Source organism: Scyliorhinus canicula, chromosome 16, assembly GCF_902713615.1.
Source record: "Scyliorhinus canicula chromosome 16, sScyCan1.1, whole genome shotgun sequence".
NCBI classification, from domain to species: Eukaryota; Metazoa; Chordata; class Chondrichthyes; order Carcharhiniformes; family Scyliorhinidae; genus Scyliorhinus; species Scyliorhinus canicula.
Window position 1 is genome coordinate 37650391 of NC_052161.1, and position 19194 is coordinate 37669584.

A 19194-nucleotide genomic window follows, 5' to 3' on the forward strand; every position below is an offset into this window, starting at 1 on the left:
AAATGTTGACGCTCGAAAGAAAGTACGGATTTTGGAATTTTTTGGGTTTCGGATAAGGGATGCTCAAACTGTAGGGTAGAATTGGGATTGCCCTCCACGATCAACTGGTTTATCACAATACTCAATGAAGGCTAGCCGCTTGGGTGAAATAGTGAAGGGATGCAAGTTGTTGGAGGGTTAATTGCCTAATAATGCACCTTTCTAAAACTAGAAACCGCAATCTGCAACCCAACCAGTATTGGCACCTTCAGAATAGAGTGAAGAAAACAGTCAAAGACAAACAAGGAAAAAGGAAAGCATTCAAGGACATCCGTTAAGCAGCATTGGACTTGCACTTTACTGTGCTAGTATGCTATATAAAGGCTACGTTCAACACAAAACTGTGATTTTCTCCTCTCATCTTTCCATTCTATAAATTACTACCTCCAGCGGTAACTCCTGTCTTCTCAAGTACAAATTCTAAGGGCAGCACAGTAGCACAGTTGCTTCACAGTTCCAGAGTCACTGTCTGTGCAGAGTCTGCAAGTTCTCCCTGTGTCTGCAAGGGTTTCCTCCAGGTGCTCCGGTTTCCTCCTACAGTCCAAAGATGTGCAGGTTACTGGATTGGCCTTGCTAAATTGCCCTTAGTGTCTAAAAAAGGTTGGGTGGGGTTGCTGGAATAGGGTGGAGGTATGGGCTTGGGTATGGTGCTCTTTCGCAGGGCCGATGGGCCGAATGGCCTCCTTCTGCACTGTAAATTCTAAATTCTATGATCCTATATGATTCTAAATTATAGATGTTGAGTCAGTTTTTAAAAAAAACTAATCTTATTTACCAAGGTCACTATCACACACAATCCATCTTTGCCAAGACACACTAACTTGTAAATACCTACATTTGAAATATGCAAACTCTCTACAGCATGTAGGCTAACACATTTGAATTTGAGAGCAAATGTTCTTCACAGCTTTCAAACCACCCACAATCATTCTGACATGTCACACCCAGCAAAACAACCTCTGATATCTTTTCATACAGATTTTGAATGTGGTATAAAATAAGGCAATGATGAATTTCACTGCATTCTTGGAATAAGTGGCTGAACTACAATCTGTTGTTTTCACACTGAAGCTCTTCCCAAGTACAAATCACATGACAGTGGGCAGCACGGTAGCATTGTGGATAGCACAATCGCTTCACAGCTCCAGGGTCCCAGGTTCAATTCCGGCTTGGGTCACTGTCTGTGCGGAGTCTGCACATCCTCCCCGTGTGTGCGTGGGTTTCCTCCGGGTGCTCCGGTTTCCTCCCACAGTCCAAAGATGTGCAGGTTAGGTGGATTGGACATGATAAATTGCCCTTAGTGTCCAAAATTGCCCTTAGTGTTGGGTGGGGTTTCTGGGTTATGGGGATAGGGTGGAGGTGTTGACCTTGGGTAGGGTGCTCTTTCCAGGAGCCGGTGCAGACTCGATGGGCCGAATGGCCTCCTTCTGCACTGTAAATTCTATGATCTATGCCACAGGTTCTTGCATTCCCAGTTGGCTGCCACCAGGGGCCATTAGTACACTTGATGAATACTGTGTGGTGTTGCAGTGTGAATGAGGCAAGGTGGAGGATATAATAAGTTCTTCACTAGAAAAGTCGCAGATCATTTTAGGGTACACTTTTATAGCTGTTTCAGCTTCAGGCTTCAGTGAGCAACTGACCTCGGGCTGAAAGTAACCATTTTCACAAAGAATTGTGCAGGATTTTGAAATTAGGATGTATAGATAATTGGAAACCATATCTCATGGAACAAGTTACAGCTTGTTTAAGCAATTCTGAAAAAAAATGAAATGAAAATCGCTTATTGTCACGAGTAGGCTTCAATGAAGTTACTGTGACAAGTCCCTAGTCGACACATTCCGGCGCCTGTTCCGGGGAGGCTGGTACGGGAATCGAACCGTGCTGCTGGCCTGCTTGGTCTGCTTTAAAAGCCAGCGATTTAGCTGAGTGAGCTAAATCAGCCCCTGGTCCTCGAAAAACAGCAGTTTGGAGCTGAACACTGGTAGTCTTGTGATCTGCAGTTCCCCAGACTTATTCTTTCCGCTTGAACACCAGTGCTGTTACAGTACTTCCAACCTTTCCTCCAAACTGGAATTTAGGTGTTGGTAACTCCTGCAGCATCTCAAATCCTGTAAAAAAACAAATAAAAAGAGCACATTACAGTATTGCACATAGCAACTACAGTATCTCTGGAAAGTTAATTCGGCACCATGAAACATACTTATCTAATACAGAGCTCATTAAATCGATTAAAATGGGTCCTTAAACATAGTAGAGGCCAGGAGTGGTCTGGCCCAAGATTGATAGAAGTTATTGGCATTCCACATTGTTAAACAGTTACTGTACCGGAGTCCGTCTAATTTGGTGCAACAGGTGTGCAGCATTTTTATTTCTCAGCACAACTGCTGAGGGAGACAAATCCATTTACTGGACTGAAGGTATCTGAGGGAAGCGACAGAAACCTCCTGCCTTTCATTGCTCTCCTTCAGTCATTACCCGAGAAAGGACAAAGCTAATGCCGTGGAAGGTCGCACTCACGAGGAACTGTTTTATAGCACATGGGGAGGACCATAGAAAAGTTACGGTGCAGAAAGAGGCCATTCAGCCCATCGTTTCTGCACTGGCCAGAAAAAAAAAAAGAGGGGGGGAAAAATGTAATCCCACTTTCCAGCACCAGCCTCGCAGGTTACAGGGCTTCAGATGGAGATCCACGTACCTTTGAAATGAGCTGAGTGTTTCAGCCTCAACCACCCATTCAGGCAGTGAATTTGGGACACCCACCACCCAGCAATCAAACTGACTGATGTAAAAAGTAAAAGGAGAAGTGTAAATCAAAGATTTAATAATACTAATAATAATCTTTATTGTCACAAGTCGGCTTACATTAACACTGCAATGAAGTTACTGTGAAAAGCCCCTAGTCGCGACATTCCAGAGGGAGAATTCAGAATGTCCAATTCACCTAACAGCACGTCTTTCGGGACTTGTGGTAGGAAACTGGAGCACCCAGAGGAAACCCACGCAGACACAGGGAGAATGTGCAGACTCCCAGCAGTGACCCAAGGCGGGAATCGAACCTGGGACCCTGGAGCTGTGAAGCAACAGTGCTAGCCACTGTGCTACCATGCACATTTCTTCCATTGTCAGGTATTGACAGACTTTGATTCCAGTGTCTATTTCAAACATGTTTTAGCCAGCCAGGAGTAATCCAAAAAGGAACAGCTTCACCTACTGGACAGAAGTGATGCACAGCAAAAAATAAAAATGCCAGAATGCTAAAATGTGGATTTGAAGCTACCCTTCCCAACTTAACACTTGTTCAGTCTCAGGCTTAAAGACAATAAAGTTGGTCCTTTAAAAAACCAGTGAAATTATGATAGAAATAAAATACCTTCACTGAAGTGACTGACTAGTTCCTCTTTGGTCCAGTTACAACATGTTATAAGGAACAGGCCTCCATCCTTCAGAACACTGTGCAAGGCCTGCCGATACAAACTCCGTTTCTCAGCTGGTTGATCAGGATTCAGGCTGATGGCGTCAAAGGTTCCCTTGTCTATGCAAATGTCATACTGAGAAAGGTTAGGAAATGAATGCAAAAAGTCTGCCACCTAAAAATAAAACAAAACCATGTTAAGAACAAAACTTGAATGTTTCCAATGCTCCAGTTTATTGGCACAGAGGGATCTGGTGGTGGATGCGGGGGGAGGGGTGGATGGAAGTTTCCCTTTCATGTTATTGTGGTCACATTTCTTCCACTCAGCAATAATCACTTAGCTAAAACCGTAATTATTACTACTATCCATCAGCTCATCTTTGTGGCCGACTTGAGAGTTTGATCATTTTGGCAAAACAGAACTATTACAATGAACTCTGATGAATATTTGGCACAATCCTTTCTGAAAAGTAGGACAGTTTACAAAGATGATTAAAAGGAGCAATGTAATTGTGGGCTAACGTTAAAAGCTCACTACCTATTGGTAGCAAGAAATGACTGATGTGTAAAAATTCATTATTGCTACATTCGTCCAGACTGTGAATAAACAATTTTTGGTGCCTTAAATTATCCTATTATTTGCAGCACTTCGCCACGAGGGGGTGCTGATACAGAATCAATGTCAGTACAGTTAAAACAATTGGTTGGTGCCACAGTTTGAGCAGCATGCCTGAGAAATGCTTAAAATTCCAAAACAGACAAAGGACTTGCAGAGATTAAAAATAAACTTGGCATCAGAATACACCTCCTTCATTTGCTATGTTACCAGCAATTAACTTCTGAGCAATTACTCTGTATAATTTATGAGTCAATTACACACGAAGATCTATTTTAATTGCATTAACTCTACATTCCAGCTAACCAGCTAATCCTTCCATTTAGGAATGTATAAGTTGACTCCCAGTTTCTCTGAATACTTGAGAGTATATTGTCCACATTCCTTTCCCACACGACTGACACTTTCACAGATTACCCACAGAACCAGTACACGAGGAACACAATGGATTATGAATCCATACTTAAAGCTGTCCACATTGCAGCGGCTGCCTTCCCTGGGCTCCCCTTAACCTATCTCTCTTTGCTGGCTATCCTCAAAACTGTTGTTTTTCTATTCTTGTAGGGATTAATCGCCCAGCGGTGATGGTACTTAACCTGCAATCCAGAAGTTATCAGTTCATATGTCACCCATGTGAGACTAAATTCAATAAATCGTGAGCTAACACCAGAAAATTGCCATGGAGTTTGCCAGATTGTCATAAACTCAACTCATTCACTAACGTCTTCAGTGAAGGGAATCTGTTCTCTCCTGCTCAGTCTCATCTATGTAAGACTCCAGTCCCACATGATGTGGCTGACTTTTGATGCTCTTATGACAACGAGGGTGGAAATTAATGCTGTCTTGCTAGCGTTATCCATGTGACAAGAACACATTGTTAAAAATATCCTAAATCCCTTCGCTTTCTTTAACAACTGGCCATTCTTAAAATTTTCTTTGTTCTCCAAAGTCCTGGACTGCCATGCAACTACATTCCTGCTTCTCTCACCATTCCTTTGTCAAATTGATCTAATCTATCTCTGACCCATCCACAGAACTGAGGCCATACTGATCAAAGTCACGAATGAATTCTTGTGCGTTTGTGACCGTGGCTGCTCTTTCTCTCTCTTTCCATCCTTCTCCACTTCTCTGTTATCTCCAAGATTAGTGATCATTTCATTTTACCGCAATGTCTTCTCTGCTATCCAGTTCTGGGGCACTGCCCTCCCCTGGTGTTGCTGTTTTTTTAGAAATTAATTACTGGGATGTCGGCACCGTTGGTTGAGCCAACATTTATTGCCCATTCCTAAATCCTTGAACTGTGGGCATTTTAGTAGTCAACCAGATTACTATGTGGCTGGAGGCACACGTAGGTCAGATCAGGTAATAACAGCAGATTACCGTCCCTAAAGGATATCAGTGAAGCAGAAAAAGTTTTTACAATAATCAACAAAGGTTTCATGGTCATCATTAGACTTTTAATTCTTAATTTTCCCTGAATGAAAATTTACCATCTGCCATCATGGGATTCCAACCTGGGTCCCCAGAGTGTTACCCTGGGTCTCTGGATAACTAATCTAGTGACAATACCACTGGGCCACCACGTCCACCTTATGGGACAAGAAAGTTTACAATAAAACCACAGACAACTCAGTGGGTAAAGGCAGTAGACAAATGGATCATCCAGACCAAGATGTTCAAGGTCACACAAAGAAAGAGCACTTTGACAAGTGAGATGCTACATTATCGGAACCCCAGTCATTAGTCAAATCACTGTCGTCAATGAGTGAGGGATGGAAGGTGGAGTAGCGCAGGGAGGGAAGTTATCTTCAATTCACAGTTTTGGAGAAATCAAAAATTCACGAGTGAATTTTAAAAAAAATCCTCGGTAGCCATGTGGCACAGCACATCCATGAATCAACAAGCTACACCAGAGGCAGGAAGATACAGGTTTGGGTCAGTGTTTTCAAACGAGGCAATTTGCCAACCTCATCCCAGTAACATGAAAAAAAGGCTGAGTGCAACTGGCACTGTTCTCCTCAGAGAGGATAGTTATTCGAGAAGTCAACGCAGAAATATTACCACCTCCCCTCTGCCAGTCAGAGACTGATATTGGCAGAGAGCTGGAGAAAGTCGCCTGTCGGCTTGGGAATGCTATAGAGTTCTTGTCAGAGCCAAATAAATAATTAAATAATTTGAGAGAGCAATGTCAAGAAAGATGCATTTACTGTGCAACATTTGACAATCGTTTGACATGTGAAGGGAATACTTGCTAAAATCCATACCTGTAATTTCAAAGACATCACCTCTTCCTTTTCAGCAATAGCTTTAGCAAGTTCCACAGCAGTAGAAGAATTATCAATTCCAGTCAAGTTCGTAAATCCAGATTTTGCCTTTAATTAAAACAAAATTGGGATAAAATATAAAATGGTCTGCTTTTAGCTGTCTTTAATCATTAACATACCTGATATCAGGAAATTTTCAGGCTTGAGAATTGTCCTTCTATTCTCAGTTTTGAAACTGAAAATCTCAAGTGATGTACTGAAAGTCTAACACTGCTGTAAAATGATTTGTACTTTGCAGTGAGGTGAAATTTGCAGCTTCCACTTGGTGCTATGTTTGACCAATTTGACTGCAATAGAAAGAGGCGTGCGAAATCTACTGCAGGATGCAGGGTCACACCATAGGAACCATAGAAAAGTTACAGCACAGGAGGAAGCCATTCGGCCCATCTTGTCACTGTCAGCAACTTCGGTTTGAGATAATATTGAGTATATCTTCAGCATCGTGTCAAACTTGTTTCTTCTCTTGGACCTTCTGAGAACTTTCCAAATTTGTTTCGAAGTTTTAAGTATGCAGGGAGTCCACAGGTACCTCCCTACATTCTCAATTTGACACACTTGCTCTGCACGTGCATGTGATCACTTCCAGGAGAGCTGTGGCCTGGATCCGACAGTTCCAAATACAGCTGGACAGCAAGCCAGGGATGGAAAATGCAAGTGGAAATTGGTATTCACTGCGCGATGCCTTTTTAAGGAAACAATTTACATTTCCACAGCATTCATTAGATACAAAGATGTCTCAGAGCACTTTGCAGGGTGGGAGGATAGCAAACAGACTTCAACTGGGCACTGGGGGGAAAACAGCTTAGGAGGAACAAAATCAGTCTACGAGGATGGTTCTAAGAGGGTAACAAAGCAGAAATCCTGGGAAAGGTGGCTCAAATGGTTAAGGACAAGGCAGCTGAAAGAATGGCCACCGACAGTGAAGCAGGGAACAAAGAAGCAGCCCATTGCAAGAGAACCAGAAGGTGAAGGTATAAAGTCAAAGCGATGAGAATCTGGCAAGGTTATGGGTAATGGAAATGTAGCTGGAGTGTGGGTAGAGAGTAAATTTAAGTTACGATGAATTATATTTTACTCTAGTGTTATGGAATACACTTACGAGTTCAATCAAAAAAACACCATTTCCTGTCCCTATATCCAACAGAGCCACATCCTTGGGGATATTTTGCATCTCCAACCAGGTTATTATACGATCCATGCTTCCTTCACCAAACCTAGAGGACAACAGAGTTTGTAACTGTTGACTAACAATTATCTCTGAGAAATTACATCAGTATTTATTGCCATAGATTGATTAATAAAAAAGCCAATCAGACAAGGGTGAACAAAGAAGCAGTAAACCATATACCTGAGGGATCTAGAAAATAATATTGGTGGGCCATGTGAGATTATAAATAATTAAATTGCATTTATTGTTCACAGGCTTTGCAGCTTTTTTTCAAAACATAAATATATTTGAAGGTAAAAGGCACTAATTTAGAATGTCAATGAAAACAAGTCTTTTGCAAATTAATTTATAAAACTCTTGTTTTTTCCTCCCATCCCTCGTCTCCCACCCTGGAGAGACCTGGATAAAGTTATAAAGACACTAAGGGCTCTCTGAGTCTTTGCCTGGAGAGTCCATTTCTCATTTATGAACTGAGAGATAGGCCAACAAGCCAAATCTTACCCTCACGCAAACACACTGGGCAGATTTTTCAAAGCAGGCTCAGGAACATGACATCAGGATAAATTTTGTTCCTAAACCCCCCCCCCCGCTTCAACAGCGTCGCTCTCACTACACTATTTTAAAATTCAAATGCTGTAACTAAGCAAGAAGTGACCTCGGCTCCCAGTTAATGATGTCCAGGAAGCTGGAGCTGTCATCCTGACACCAGAGGCAAATGCAGACAGCAGCCATGTTTGGGCTTGCCGCTGCTTTGCCAGATGGAGTGGCAGCTGGTCAAAAGGCCAGGTGCTGGAACACGGAGGAAAATGGCCATGTAAACAAAGATAAGATATAGCACTCGACCGGTGCGTTGGCCCCATCAATTTTAATTAAACAAATTCAAATCAACATTTTGATGTTTCCACAATGAGTCGGCACTAATGTGCACCACACTGTTTGGGTTTGCGCAAATATTGGAAATCGCCCTTCAGAAGTTCATAAGATATAGGAGCAGAATTAGGCCATTTGATCCATCGAGTCTGCTCCGCCATATAATCATGGCTGATCTCATCCTGGCCGTAACTCCACCATCCTGCCCGTTTTCCAAAACCTTTCAACCCATCACCAATTAAAAACCTAACTCCTCTTTAAATTTACTCACTGTGCCAGCATCCACCGCACTCTGGGGTAGCGAATTCCACAGATTCACAACCCTTTCGGAGAAGTAGTTTCTCCTCAACTCTATTTTAAATTTGCTACCTCTTATCCTGAGACTATGACCTCTCATTCTAGAATGCCCCACAAGAGGAAGCATCCACTCCACGTCTACTTTATCCATACCGTTTATCAACATGTGTACCTCAATTTGATCGCCCCTCATTTTTCTCACTGAACAAGCTCCTTAAGGAGTTTAATAGACCGTTAACTGCCAGTGAATGGGTTTCCCATTCTCTCTCTTTGAAAATTCCAAACTGTGCTGGAGGCTTTGGGATCCTGAGACGACCTCCGGGACCACGATTTGGACAATGCGCCAACATCGGATCCCGGCCACATGGGCATTTGAAAATCGGTTCTGTTTTCCAGCTGGTTTGATCAAGTAGTAATGAATAGTAGCGTGAAACCAGTTCAAATCTCCCCCTCCACAGCCCACAGATTCAGAGAATAATTGTAGTGCCTATGTTATCAGAGAGCAGCAGACTCTGCACAAACTGTGATCTGCTTCAGGGAACCTTTTGTGATAATTCATATCTTAATACGAAGATATAAAAAGACATTATGCATAAAAAGACACTATTGCGTGCACTGAACCGTTCAAAGTGAACACTCATCCACTCGGTTGTGACCATAAAGGTTAGTCAAGGATCGAATATTATTGAAGAAAGACCAGTTCAATGGATCACTGAAAATATTTCGTGCTGACAGCCTTTCACGATACTGTATTGTTTGTATGTATGTGCGATTATTGTGAAGTTTAATTGTCTGGTTTTCTAACATATTTCTCTCTTGAGGGCAACAGGGAAGTAATTTTGTTTTGTCTCTGTAATGCCGATGGAATCATAATAATGGTTGCAGATAAAATAATAATCATTGATCAGTTCTACTATTTTATTATTGTTTCAAAATATAATTTACATTACTGAAAGAATATGGCATTTAGAAGAGCATCATTCTCAAGACAGATCCAAGTTTAAAAAAAAAGTATTTTTGAAATATTCTCAGCAGTGACCCTTGGAAACCTACACTGTGGCCTAGAATGGACTGCCAAGTGAGGTGGCTGAGGCAGCTACGTTAGCGACCATTAAGACTTATCTGGATAGGCACTTGAACAGATAGGGTATAGAAGGATACAGGAGGTTGGTCTAGATAGGACTCGTGATTGGCTTGGAGGGCCGTAGGACCTATTCCTGTGTTGTATTGTTCTTTGGTCACTATTTTGGTCATGGGACTCTGAGCTCTTTCAACAACTACCTGTTTACTAAGTATATATTACTGTCACAGCTACGGTTTTAAAGTATCTTTTTTTCCTCATTTTGAAGATATCCTTTCCCTTGAATTAAATAGAAGGCAGGGTGGGGACAGATATACAAGATACCGCCACTGATACTTATCAAAGCATTAACAACCGTTAAGATTTGCTCCTTACCAAATTTCACCAATATCGCCTGAGTTGTAAAAGGACTGCAGCTCCCTTTCATAAGCATGATCCCAACTACAAGATACAGTAAAAAAAAAACATTTAAAATTAAAACCAAATTTTCACTTGCAAAAAACTGATGTGAGGCAGAAGAGCAGAATAAAACAAGATGTTAACACAAGTTAATTTATTCAATAATGAAATGCTGTGATTAAATTTTCTCAAAAGAATCATAGAATCCCTAGTGTACAAGGAGATCGTTCGGCCCATCAGGTCTGCACCGAACTTCTGAAAAAGCACCCTACTTAGGCCCACCCCCCCGTCTCAGTCCCTGTCCCCCCCTGTCCCAGCTGCGTAACTCCATCCAACCCGCACATCTTTCAGATACGAAGGGCCCAAAGGATGGACTGTGGGAGGAAACCAGAGCACCCGGAGGAATCCACACAAACTCCACACAGACAAGTCACCCGAGGTCGGAATGGAACCTGGGTCCCTGGCGCTGTGAGACAGCAGTGCTAACCACTGTGCCACCCCAAAAGAACTGTTATGGCGCAGATAGTTTTGCAGAGCCAACAATTGTTTCCATCAATGGTATTACCCACATTGGTGTAATAGAAGCATGTATGTGCAGTAGATTAAAAATTGTGCTGAAACTCAGTTCTGTCACTCCATTGCACAGATACTAAAACAGATCAGCCACCATAACAATTCTGCATGTTCCAAGGATGTAGAATTTCTTATAAAGTAGCTATACACATATCCAATAAAAAACTTTGTATTTACCAGGAACGGTAGCACTGGGGTAATGTTACTGGGCCAGTAATCCAGAGGCCAAGACTAATGCTCCAGAGGTTTGTGTGCAAATCCCATAATGACAGTTGACAGAATTTAAATTCAACAAATTAAATAAATCTAGTCTCAGTAATGACCATAAGACAACTGGATTGTATGATTCAGCAGGCTCCTTAGACAGCACCTTCCATACCCACAACCACTACCAGCTAGGACAAGGGCAGCAGATACTAGGGAACAAAACCACCTTGAAGTTCTCCTCAAAGCCACTCATCATCCTAACTTGGAAATAGATTGTCGTTCCTTCACTGTCGCTGGAATTCCCTTCCCAACAGCACTGTGGCTGTACTTACACCACACTGAGTGGAGCGGTACAAATAGGCAGCTCACCACCACTCTCTCAAGGGCAATTAGGGTTGGGCAATAAATGCTGGCTTAGCCAGCGATGCTCATATCCCATAAATAAATTGAAAAAACTGTGTACTCCAGGGAAGCAAATCTGCTGTCCTTGTCCAGTATGCCCTATATGTAACAACAAACTCACAGCAATGTGGCTGACTCTTACGTGCACTCTGAAATGGCCTAGCAATCCATCCATTTGTATTAAACCTCTACAGAAAGGTGAAAGAATAATAAAATCGCATGGACCACCAGGCATCAACCTAGGCACCAGACATGACAAAGGACACTCTACTGAGTCAACCCTGCAAACCTCACCATCATTCGGGGATTTGTACCAAAATACACTAGACAGCTTGCTCTAGTCATACTCACTGACTTATACCTTTCAGTCAATATTCCAGACTTCTTCATCACCATCCCTCTGGGATATGTTCCCACGGACAGAACAGACTCACCAGGGATGGTGGCACAGGGATGTACAATTGAAAGGGAGTTGCCCTGGGAGTCCTCAACATCAAATCTGGACTGCATGAACTCTCATGGCATCAGGTTAAACATGGTGAAGGAAACCCCCTGCTGAACACCACCACCCACCCACTCTTTAAGACAGAGACAGATTGGTTCTTGATTAATAAGGGGTTAAGGGTTATGGAGAGAAGACAGGAGAATGGGGAAGAGAAAAATATCAGCCATGATTGAATGGCAGAGCAGACTGAATGGGCCAAGTGGCTCCCATGTCTTATGGTCACCCTCCTCAGTACACCTCGATTTTAAACACATAGAAGGGCTGAAGATAGAAAGGGCACACAATGCATTTTGTGTGGGGACTTCAAAGTCCATCACCGTGCCCTCAATTCTCAGGGTAGCAGAGGCTCAGCCTCCACCAGTAGCGGAGTTGATAGGCAGGCCCAATGCCATTGCACACTCTAATGAACGTTGATTGGCAGAAGGAGGGACTTCAGCCTGTCACCAAGAAGAAGTCCTGCCTTGGAGAGTTGTTGGCCAATCAGATTAGTGGGGGGCTCCCAGGTCATTCCAGGATCAGCGTTGCAGTGGTCAGAAGAGGCATTGCAGCTAGCTGCCTGGAACAAATTGCCAGGAACTGAAAAAAGTGGTAACCCCTCCCCATGATATTGATGATGGGGGACTCAGGAGTGATAATGTCATTGAATGTCAAGGAGAGATCGAATCTCTCCTGATGGAGAAGGTCACTTTCTACCACTTATGTAACGAATATGTGACTTGGCATTTATCAGCTGAAGTTTGAATGTGTCCAGGTCTTGCATTTGGACACAGACTGCTTCAGGATCTGAAGAGTTTCGACTGATGCTGATCATTGGGCAATCATCAGTGAACATCCCCCACTTCTGACATTATGACATAGGGAAGGTCATTGATGAAGCAGCTGAAGGTGGTTATGTCGAGGACACTGCCCTGGGGAACTCCTGCAGCAACTTCCTGCAGCTGAGTTGATTGACCTCCAACAACTGCAATCATCTTCCTTTGTGCTATGTATTGTGCTATGTATAACTCCGATCAGTGGAGAGTTTTCTGTCTGATTCCCATTAACTTCAGTTTTTCTGGGTTCCTGGGTGCCACAGTTGCTCGAATGCTGCCTTGATGTCAAAGGCAATTTCGCTAACCTCTTTTGTCCATGTTTGGACCAAGGCTATAATGACTCGTTTGTCTGTTTATTGTCACATGTACCGAGGTACAGTGAAAAGTATTTTTCTGCAAGCAGCTCAAACAGATCATTTAGTACATGAAAAGAAATAGGGCAACACAAGGTGACACAATGTAAAACTCAAACAGAGCATCAGTGAGCAGGATATTGCTGGGTAAATGTCTTTTGATAGCACTGCCGATGACCCCTTCTATCACTTTGTTGCTGATTGAGTGTAAACTTGATGGGCAGTAATTGTCCAGGTTGGATTGTCCTGCTTTTTGTGGACAGAACATACCTGGTCAATTTTCTACATTGCTGGGCAGATGTCAGTGCAGACTTTGTACTCAGTTGGCTAGTATCGTGGCTAGTTTGATGCATGTCTTTAGTATTATTGTGAGGATGTTTTCAGGGCGCATAGCCTTTGAAGTATCCAATGCCTTCAGCCGTTTCTTGGTATCACATAGAGTGAATTAATTTGTCTAATGACTGGCATCTAGGTGCTGTGGACCTCAGGAGGAGACCAAAATGGATCAGCCACTTGGAACATCTGGCTGGTGACTGTTGCCTTTTCTTTTGGCTCTCCCATACCTTTGTATGGGGATATTTGTGGAATCTTCTCCTCCAGTTAGTTGTTTAATTGACCACCACCATTCACGACTGGATGTGTCAGGACTGCAGAACTTTGATCTGTTTCATTGATTGTGCGATCACTTACCTTTGTCTATTGCATGCTTCTTCCTCTGCTTAGCATTCATGTAGTCCTGTGTCGTACAATAATAAATTTCACCAGGTTGACATCTCATATTTAGACATGTTTCATACTGCTCCTGGCACACTCTCCTGTGCACCTCATTGAACAAGGGTTGATATCCTGACTTGATGGTAATAGCAGGGGGAATGTGCCATTATACATTGTGCTTGAAGAAGCTTCTGGGCGCGATTCAGCCACCGCATTTTGCTCGGTGTGGGTGGCACTGCCAGGGGTCAGGACCTGGGGGCCTTGCCCAAGACGGGGGGGGGGGGGGGGGGGGGGGGGGGGGGGGCTCAAGGGGAAGATTGGGGTGAGGGTGTGAAGGGGGGTCCTGAAAGTAGGGGGTGTAGAGATCGGGGCGCTGTTCGAAATGGCACCCCCATCTGCGAGGAGCTGATCCTGTTGCCAATAAAGTGCTTAAGTGTGGCCTCGACGGGGAGAAGCTCCCCAAAGCCCAAAAAAGTGGCAAAGTGCCGTTGAAAAGCGGTGTCATTAGCACGGCAGCCGCCAAGAAACACCCCACCAAAAATGCCGAAAGCCGACATCGAATTTTTTCCGCTAAATCATGCCCTCTGTTGATGGTCCACAGAGCTTCATAGATGTCCAGCTTTGAGCTGCTAGATCTGTTCTAAAGCTATTCCATTTAGCACAGTGGTTGTGCCACACAATTAAATGGGTGCTATCCCCAGTCCAGTTGAGGTGGATTTGGGACCAGTCTCTTTGCTACTCCTGTGGTGGAGACCTCAGCACTGTGGGTCAGACCTACCTTTGAGCAAAGAACTCAAGAAGACGTTCAACACAATATGAAAGAAGATATACTCAGTGTGAAGACCTGACTTCATCTCCTCAAGGACTGTGCAATGGCCAATCTTCCCAAGGACATAAGGAACAGGCTCATTGCTGATCTTTGACCTCATTTTCCCTTGATTCCCTTAAAGTTCAAGAATCTATTGCGCCCGGCGTTGAAAGTACTCAACAACTGAGCATCCACAGCGATTTGCATAGAGAATTCCAAAGCTATCCAACCCTCAATGAAAAGATTCCTCCTTATCTCCACCTTGATTATCCTGAGGCTATGCTCCTTAGTTCTCGACTCTCCAGCCAGGGAAAACAACCTCTCAGCAGCTACCCTCTCTGAATCTTACACACTGCAATGAGTTCACCTCTCATTCTTCTAAACTCCAGAGAGTGTAGTCCTATTCCACTCAACCTCTCATCATAGGACAACCCCCTCATCTAAGGAATCCAGTTAGGGAACCTTCACTTTGCTGCCCCCATGACGAGGATATCCTACATTAGATAAGGAGACAAAAACTGTGCACTGTACTCCAGACGTGGTCTCACCAAAAACCTATACAATTGTAGTGCACCATTATTACTCTGGTACTCCAACCTCCTAGCAATAAAGCCCACATGCTAAATGCCTTCCCAATCGCTTGCTATATCTGCATGCTAATTTTCTGTGTTTCCTGAATGACAGAAATTTGGATGAACACCAACATTTGAAAGTTTCCTATGATTTAAAGAATATTCTGATTTTCTACTCTACCTACCAAAGATCCTCAAATTTCCCCACATTATAATCTATCTGCCACTTTCTTGCCCAGTCACTTAACCTATCTGTATCCTTTGCAGCCTCTTGGTGTCCTCCTTACAGCTTACTTTCCCACCTAACTTTGTATAAGTTAACTTAAGTTAACTCTTGGTACTTTCACCCAAGTCATTACTGTAAATAGCTCAGGCCCTGACGGCAGGTGGAGGGATTCCCTGCGCTCCCCGCGAAGGGGGTGAGTGACAGGGTGCTCTCGGGGGTCTGGGTCGGGGAGGGGAAGATATCCGATATCTACAAGCTTATGCAGGAGAAGGAAGAGGCGTCAGTAGAGGAGCTGAAAACGAAGTGGGAGGGGGAACTGGGGGAACAGATCGAAGACGGGACATGGGCTGATGCCCTGGAGAGGGTAAATTCTTCCTCCTCGTGTGCGCGGCTTAGCCTCATCCAATTCAAGGTGCTGCATAGGGCCCACATGACTGGGACGAGGATGAATAGGTTCTTTGGGGGTGAAGATAGGTGTGCCAGGTGCTCGGGGAGTCCAGCGAACCATGCCCATATGTTCTGGGCATGCCCGGCATTGGAGGAGTTCTGGAAGGGGGTGGCGAGGACGGTGTCAAGGGTGGTGGGATCCAGGGTCAAGCCAGGATGGGGACTCGCGATCTTTGGGGTTGGGGTAGAGCCGGGAGTGCAGGAGGCGAAAGAGGCCGGTGTGCTGGCCTTTGCGTCCCTAGTAGCCCGGCGAAGGATTTTGCTACAGTGGAAGGACGCGAGGCCCCCAAGCGTGGAGACCTGGATCAATGACATGGCGGGCTTTATTAAGCTTGAGAAGGTTAAATTCGCCCTGAGAGGATCGGTGCAAGGGTTCTTTAAACGGTGGCAACCTTTCCTCGACTTTCTGGCTCAACGATAGGGTACTGGGACAGTAGCAGCAGCAACCCGGGGGGGGGGGGGGGGGGGGGGGGGGGTGGGGTGGGGGGGGGGGGGGGCGTTGATTATGTTAGCTTATTTTATTTAAATTTGATTTATCTAATTTTAATTTATGGTTAAGTTCTCTTGTTTGGGGGGGGGGGGGTGGGGGAATGTGATACATGTGATGTTACGGTATGGGGGGAATTGTGGGTGTTATGGGGCTGTTAGTTGCATATTACTGCTTTTTGCTATACTTTTTGTTATATTTTCTGCAAAAAATTCCAATAAAAAAAATTTAAAAAAAAAAAAAAAAAAAATAGCTCAGGCCCCAGCACTGATCCATCCTATTTGCCTTCTGCTAACTTGAAAAAGGCCTGTAACCCAACTTTCTAATATATTGCCCAAACTCCATGAGCCCTCATCCTAAATAATAACCTTTAATGTGGCATCTTATCAAATGTCTTTTGGAAATCCAAATATACTACATTCACTGGTTCCCCACTACCCTGCTGGTTACAATCTCAGAACTCACTAATCAATTTGTCAAACACAATTTCCCTTCCTTAACACCATGCTGACTCTACATGATCATATTATGATTTTCTCAGTGCTTTGTTAACACCTCCTTAATAATGTATTTCAGCAGGTTTCCTTGTCTCAGCGCATCTGTTCCTGAAATCCTCATTCGTACCTTTGTTACATCGAGGCTTGACTATTGCAACACTTTCCTGGCTCCTCTCCCACATTGTACACTCCATAAACTTGAGGTCATCCAAAACACTGCTGCATGAGTCTTAACTTGCAGCAAGCCCTGTTTTCCTATCACTCCTGTGCTCAATAGCTTACTTTATCTCCAGGTCAAACAGCGTCTTGACTTTAAAATTCTCATCCTTATTTTCAAATCCCTCCGTGCCACTCCTCACTATCACTGTAATCTTCCCCAGCTCCGAGATATCTGTGCTCCTCTAATTCTGACCTCTTCAACATTCTCAATTTTAATTGCTCCACCATTGGTGACTGTACCGAATAATAATAATCTTTTATTGTCACAAGTATGAAGTTACTGTGAAAAGCCCCTAGTTGCCACATTCCGGCGCCTGTTTGGGTAAGCTGGTACGGGAATTGAACCCACGCTGCTGATCTTGTTCTGCATCACAAACCAGATGTCTAGCCCACTGAGCTAAACCAGCCCAGGACTTCAATTGCCTAGTCCCCAAGCTCTGGAGAACCAAACCCCACCCACACACATACCTCTCCGACTCTCTACCTCGCTTTCTTCCCTTAAGTTCTCCGACCTCTTACTGCAGCTGCACATCTAGAGTATTGTGTACTGCTTTGCTCTCCTTATCTAAGAAAGGATATACTTACCATGGAGGGAGTGCAGTGAAGGTTCACCAGACTGATTCCTGGGATGGCTGGATTGTTGTATGAGGAGAGATTGGGTGGGCTAAGCATGTATTCAGTGGAACTTAGAAGAATGAGAGGGGATCTAATTGAAATGTATAAAGTCCTGAGCGGGCTAGGCAGATTGGATGCAGGAATGTTGTTGTTTTTCCTGGCTGTTGGGGGGGGGGGGGGGGGAGTTAGAACAAGGGGGCACAGTCTCAGGTTACAGGGACGCCATTTGGGTCTGAGATGAGGAAAAATTTCTCACTTAGAGGGTGGTGAATCTGTGGAATTCACTACCAAAGAGGGTGGAGGCCAAATCACTGAATATATTTAAGGAGGAACTAGGTAGATATCTGAACTCTAAGGTTTCAAGGGGTATAGGGAGAGCACTGGAGTAAATTGTTCAGATTAAGGATCAGCCAAGTGAGCTATTCCTTATCTTATTTTCTGTTACCTCTTTAACCAAGCCATTGATCATTTGACATATCTTATTATGTTGCTTGGTGTCGTACTTTGTTTTAAATTGCTCCTGTGGTCCACTTTGAAGTACCTCATCCCATTGAAGATGCCAATGAGGTTGTTCACCTGAAGTTGTAAGATTGCCGGTGCCAATGGGCCACTCCCGTCCGATGCCACAAAGCTGCGCTCCAAAGTGGAGCTGGTGGTGTCCTGCCAATGGGGTGCTACAGATGGCGAAGGTTGTCTGTCGCTTGACCTGTTTGCGGAATAAGCTCCACGGTACCCAGCGAGGGGCAGTCTGCGGCGTTGGTTGGGCTGAGCTTGTCCACCTTTCGCCCTGATACAATGCCCATTGGCCAAGTGGTGTGTCCGACTTAAACCCAGTTCTTGATTCAGGCCATCACAACTCTGTGGCCTGCTGTGCCCTCTCAGTGCGCGGGGCATTGGCAGTGAGCCGCAGAGTCTCGGGCTGGAGCCACAGGGGATGGGTTATTCTGCAATGAGTGCCCTAAAGCTGGGCAGTCTACCACAGTCACGGCAGCGAACACACATTCCAACAACTGACACCGCAATCACTTTTCATTGTACAGCTGAAATGCAACTTAATAAAGAGCAAAGTATGAAAAGCACACACTATTCTTTAGTTCCCAATTTAGAAGGCTGGAATTCATCATTGGACGGGGGTTGCCTCTGAGCGATTGCTTTCTCCTGCCTCTCGCAGGCATGTGGATACCCAGTCGCGTCCATTGCTGTTGACCCAGGAAGTCTAGTCGGTCACGGGGGCAAAGTGCCGACAGTGCGTAATGAGTGTGACTTACCGGGCGGCCGCCATATTTGAGACTGGCAGAATGAATGCTTTCACCATGAGACACCAGAAGTTTGGGTTTCGGGTCCTCAGTCAAGCTGCACCTAATCCAGAATTATTAAAATGATCAGCCAAGTATTCAAAGAGCTAAAAGCAAAAGAACATCTATTTGGCTTGTCCTGTTTTTTTGATTAACCTGAACTCTATAAGCAGAGATCCTCTCATTTTAATTTTGGACTGGTAAAGATGCCTGTGAGTTGTGGAGAGGGTATGGGGTGATTCTGTTATCCTTA

The 19194-nt window shown here is 44.2% G+C and overlaps 1 protein-coding gene across 2 annotated transcripts; it reads right to left on the reverse strand.

Annotated features, from left to right (window-relative positions):
- Positions 1 to 1624: 1624 nt before the first annotated feature.
- eef1akmt2 (EEF1A lysine methyltransferase 2) lies at positions 1625 to 18879 on the reverse strand. Of its 2 annotated transcripts, none has more exons than XM_038821491.1 (6): positions 18731 to 18879; positions 10186 to 10251; positions 7494 to 7608; positions 6335 to 6442; positions 3413 to 3629; positions 1625 to 2150 (listed from the first exon to the last, which is right to left on the reverse strand). In XM_038821491.1, the coding sequence occupies exons 1-6, from the start codon at positions 18841 to 18843 to the stop codon at positions 2053 to 2055; spliced, it is 717 nt and encodes a 238-aa protein (XP_038677419.1). In that variant the 5' UTR covers positions 18844 to 18879; the 3' UTR covers positions 1625 to 2052. The 2 variants fall into 2 exon arrangements, with proteins under 2 accessions (XP_038677419.1, XP_038677420.1); XM_038821492.1 differs by having other exon boundaries at positions 10186 to 10261; positions 18731 to 18830.
- Positions 18880 to 19194: the final 315 nt, after the last annotated feature.

Excerpts from the sequence above, each read along its gene's own strand:
- eef1akmt2 (XM_038821491.1), bottom strand. The coding sequence starts at position 18,843 with ATGGACGCGACTGGGTATCCACATGCCTGCGAGAGGCAGGAGAAAGCA. Across the intron at positions 10,252-18,730 it reads AAATTGGGAACTAAAGAATA|TTGGGATCATGCTTATGAAA; the intron begins GTGTGTGCTTTT and ends TGTATCTTGTAG. Across the intron at positions 6,443-7,493 it reads GTGTTTTTTTGATTGAACTC|GCAAAATCTGGATTTACGAA; the intron begins GTAAGTGTATTC and ends TTTTAATTAAAG.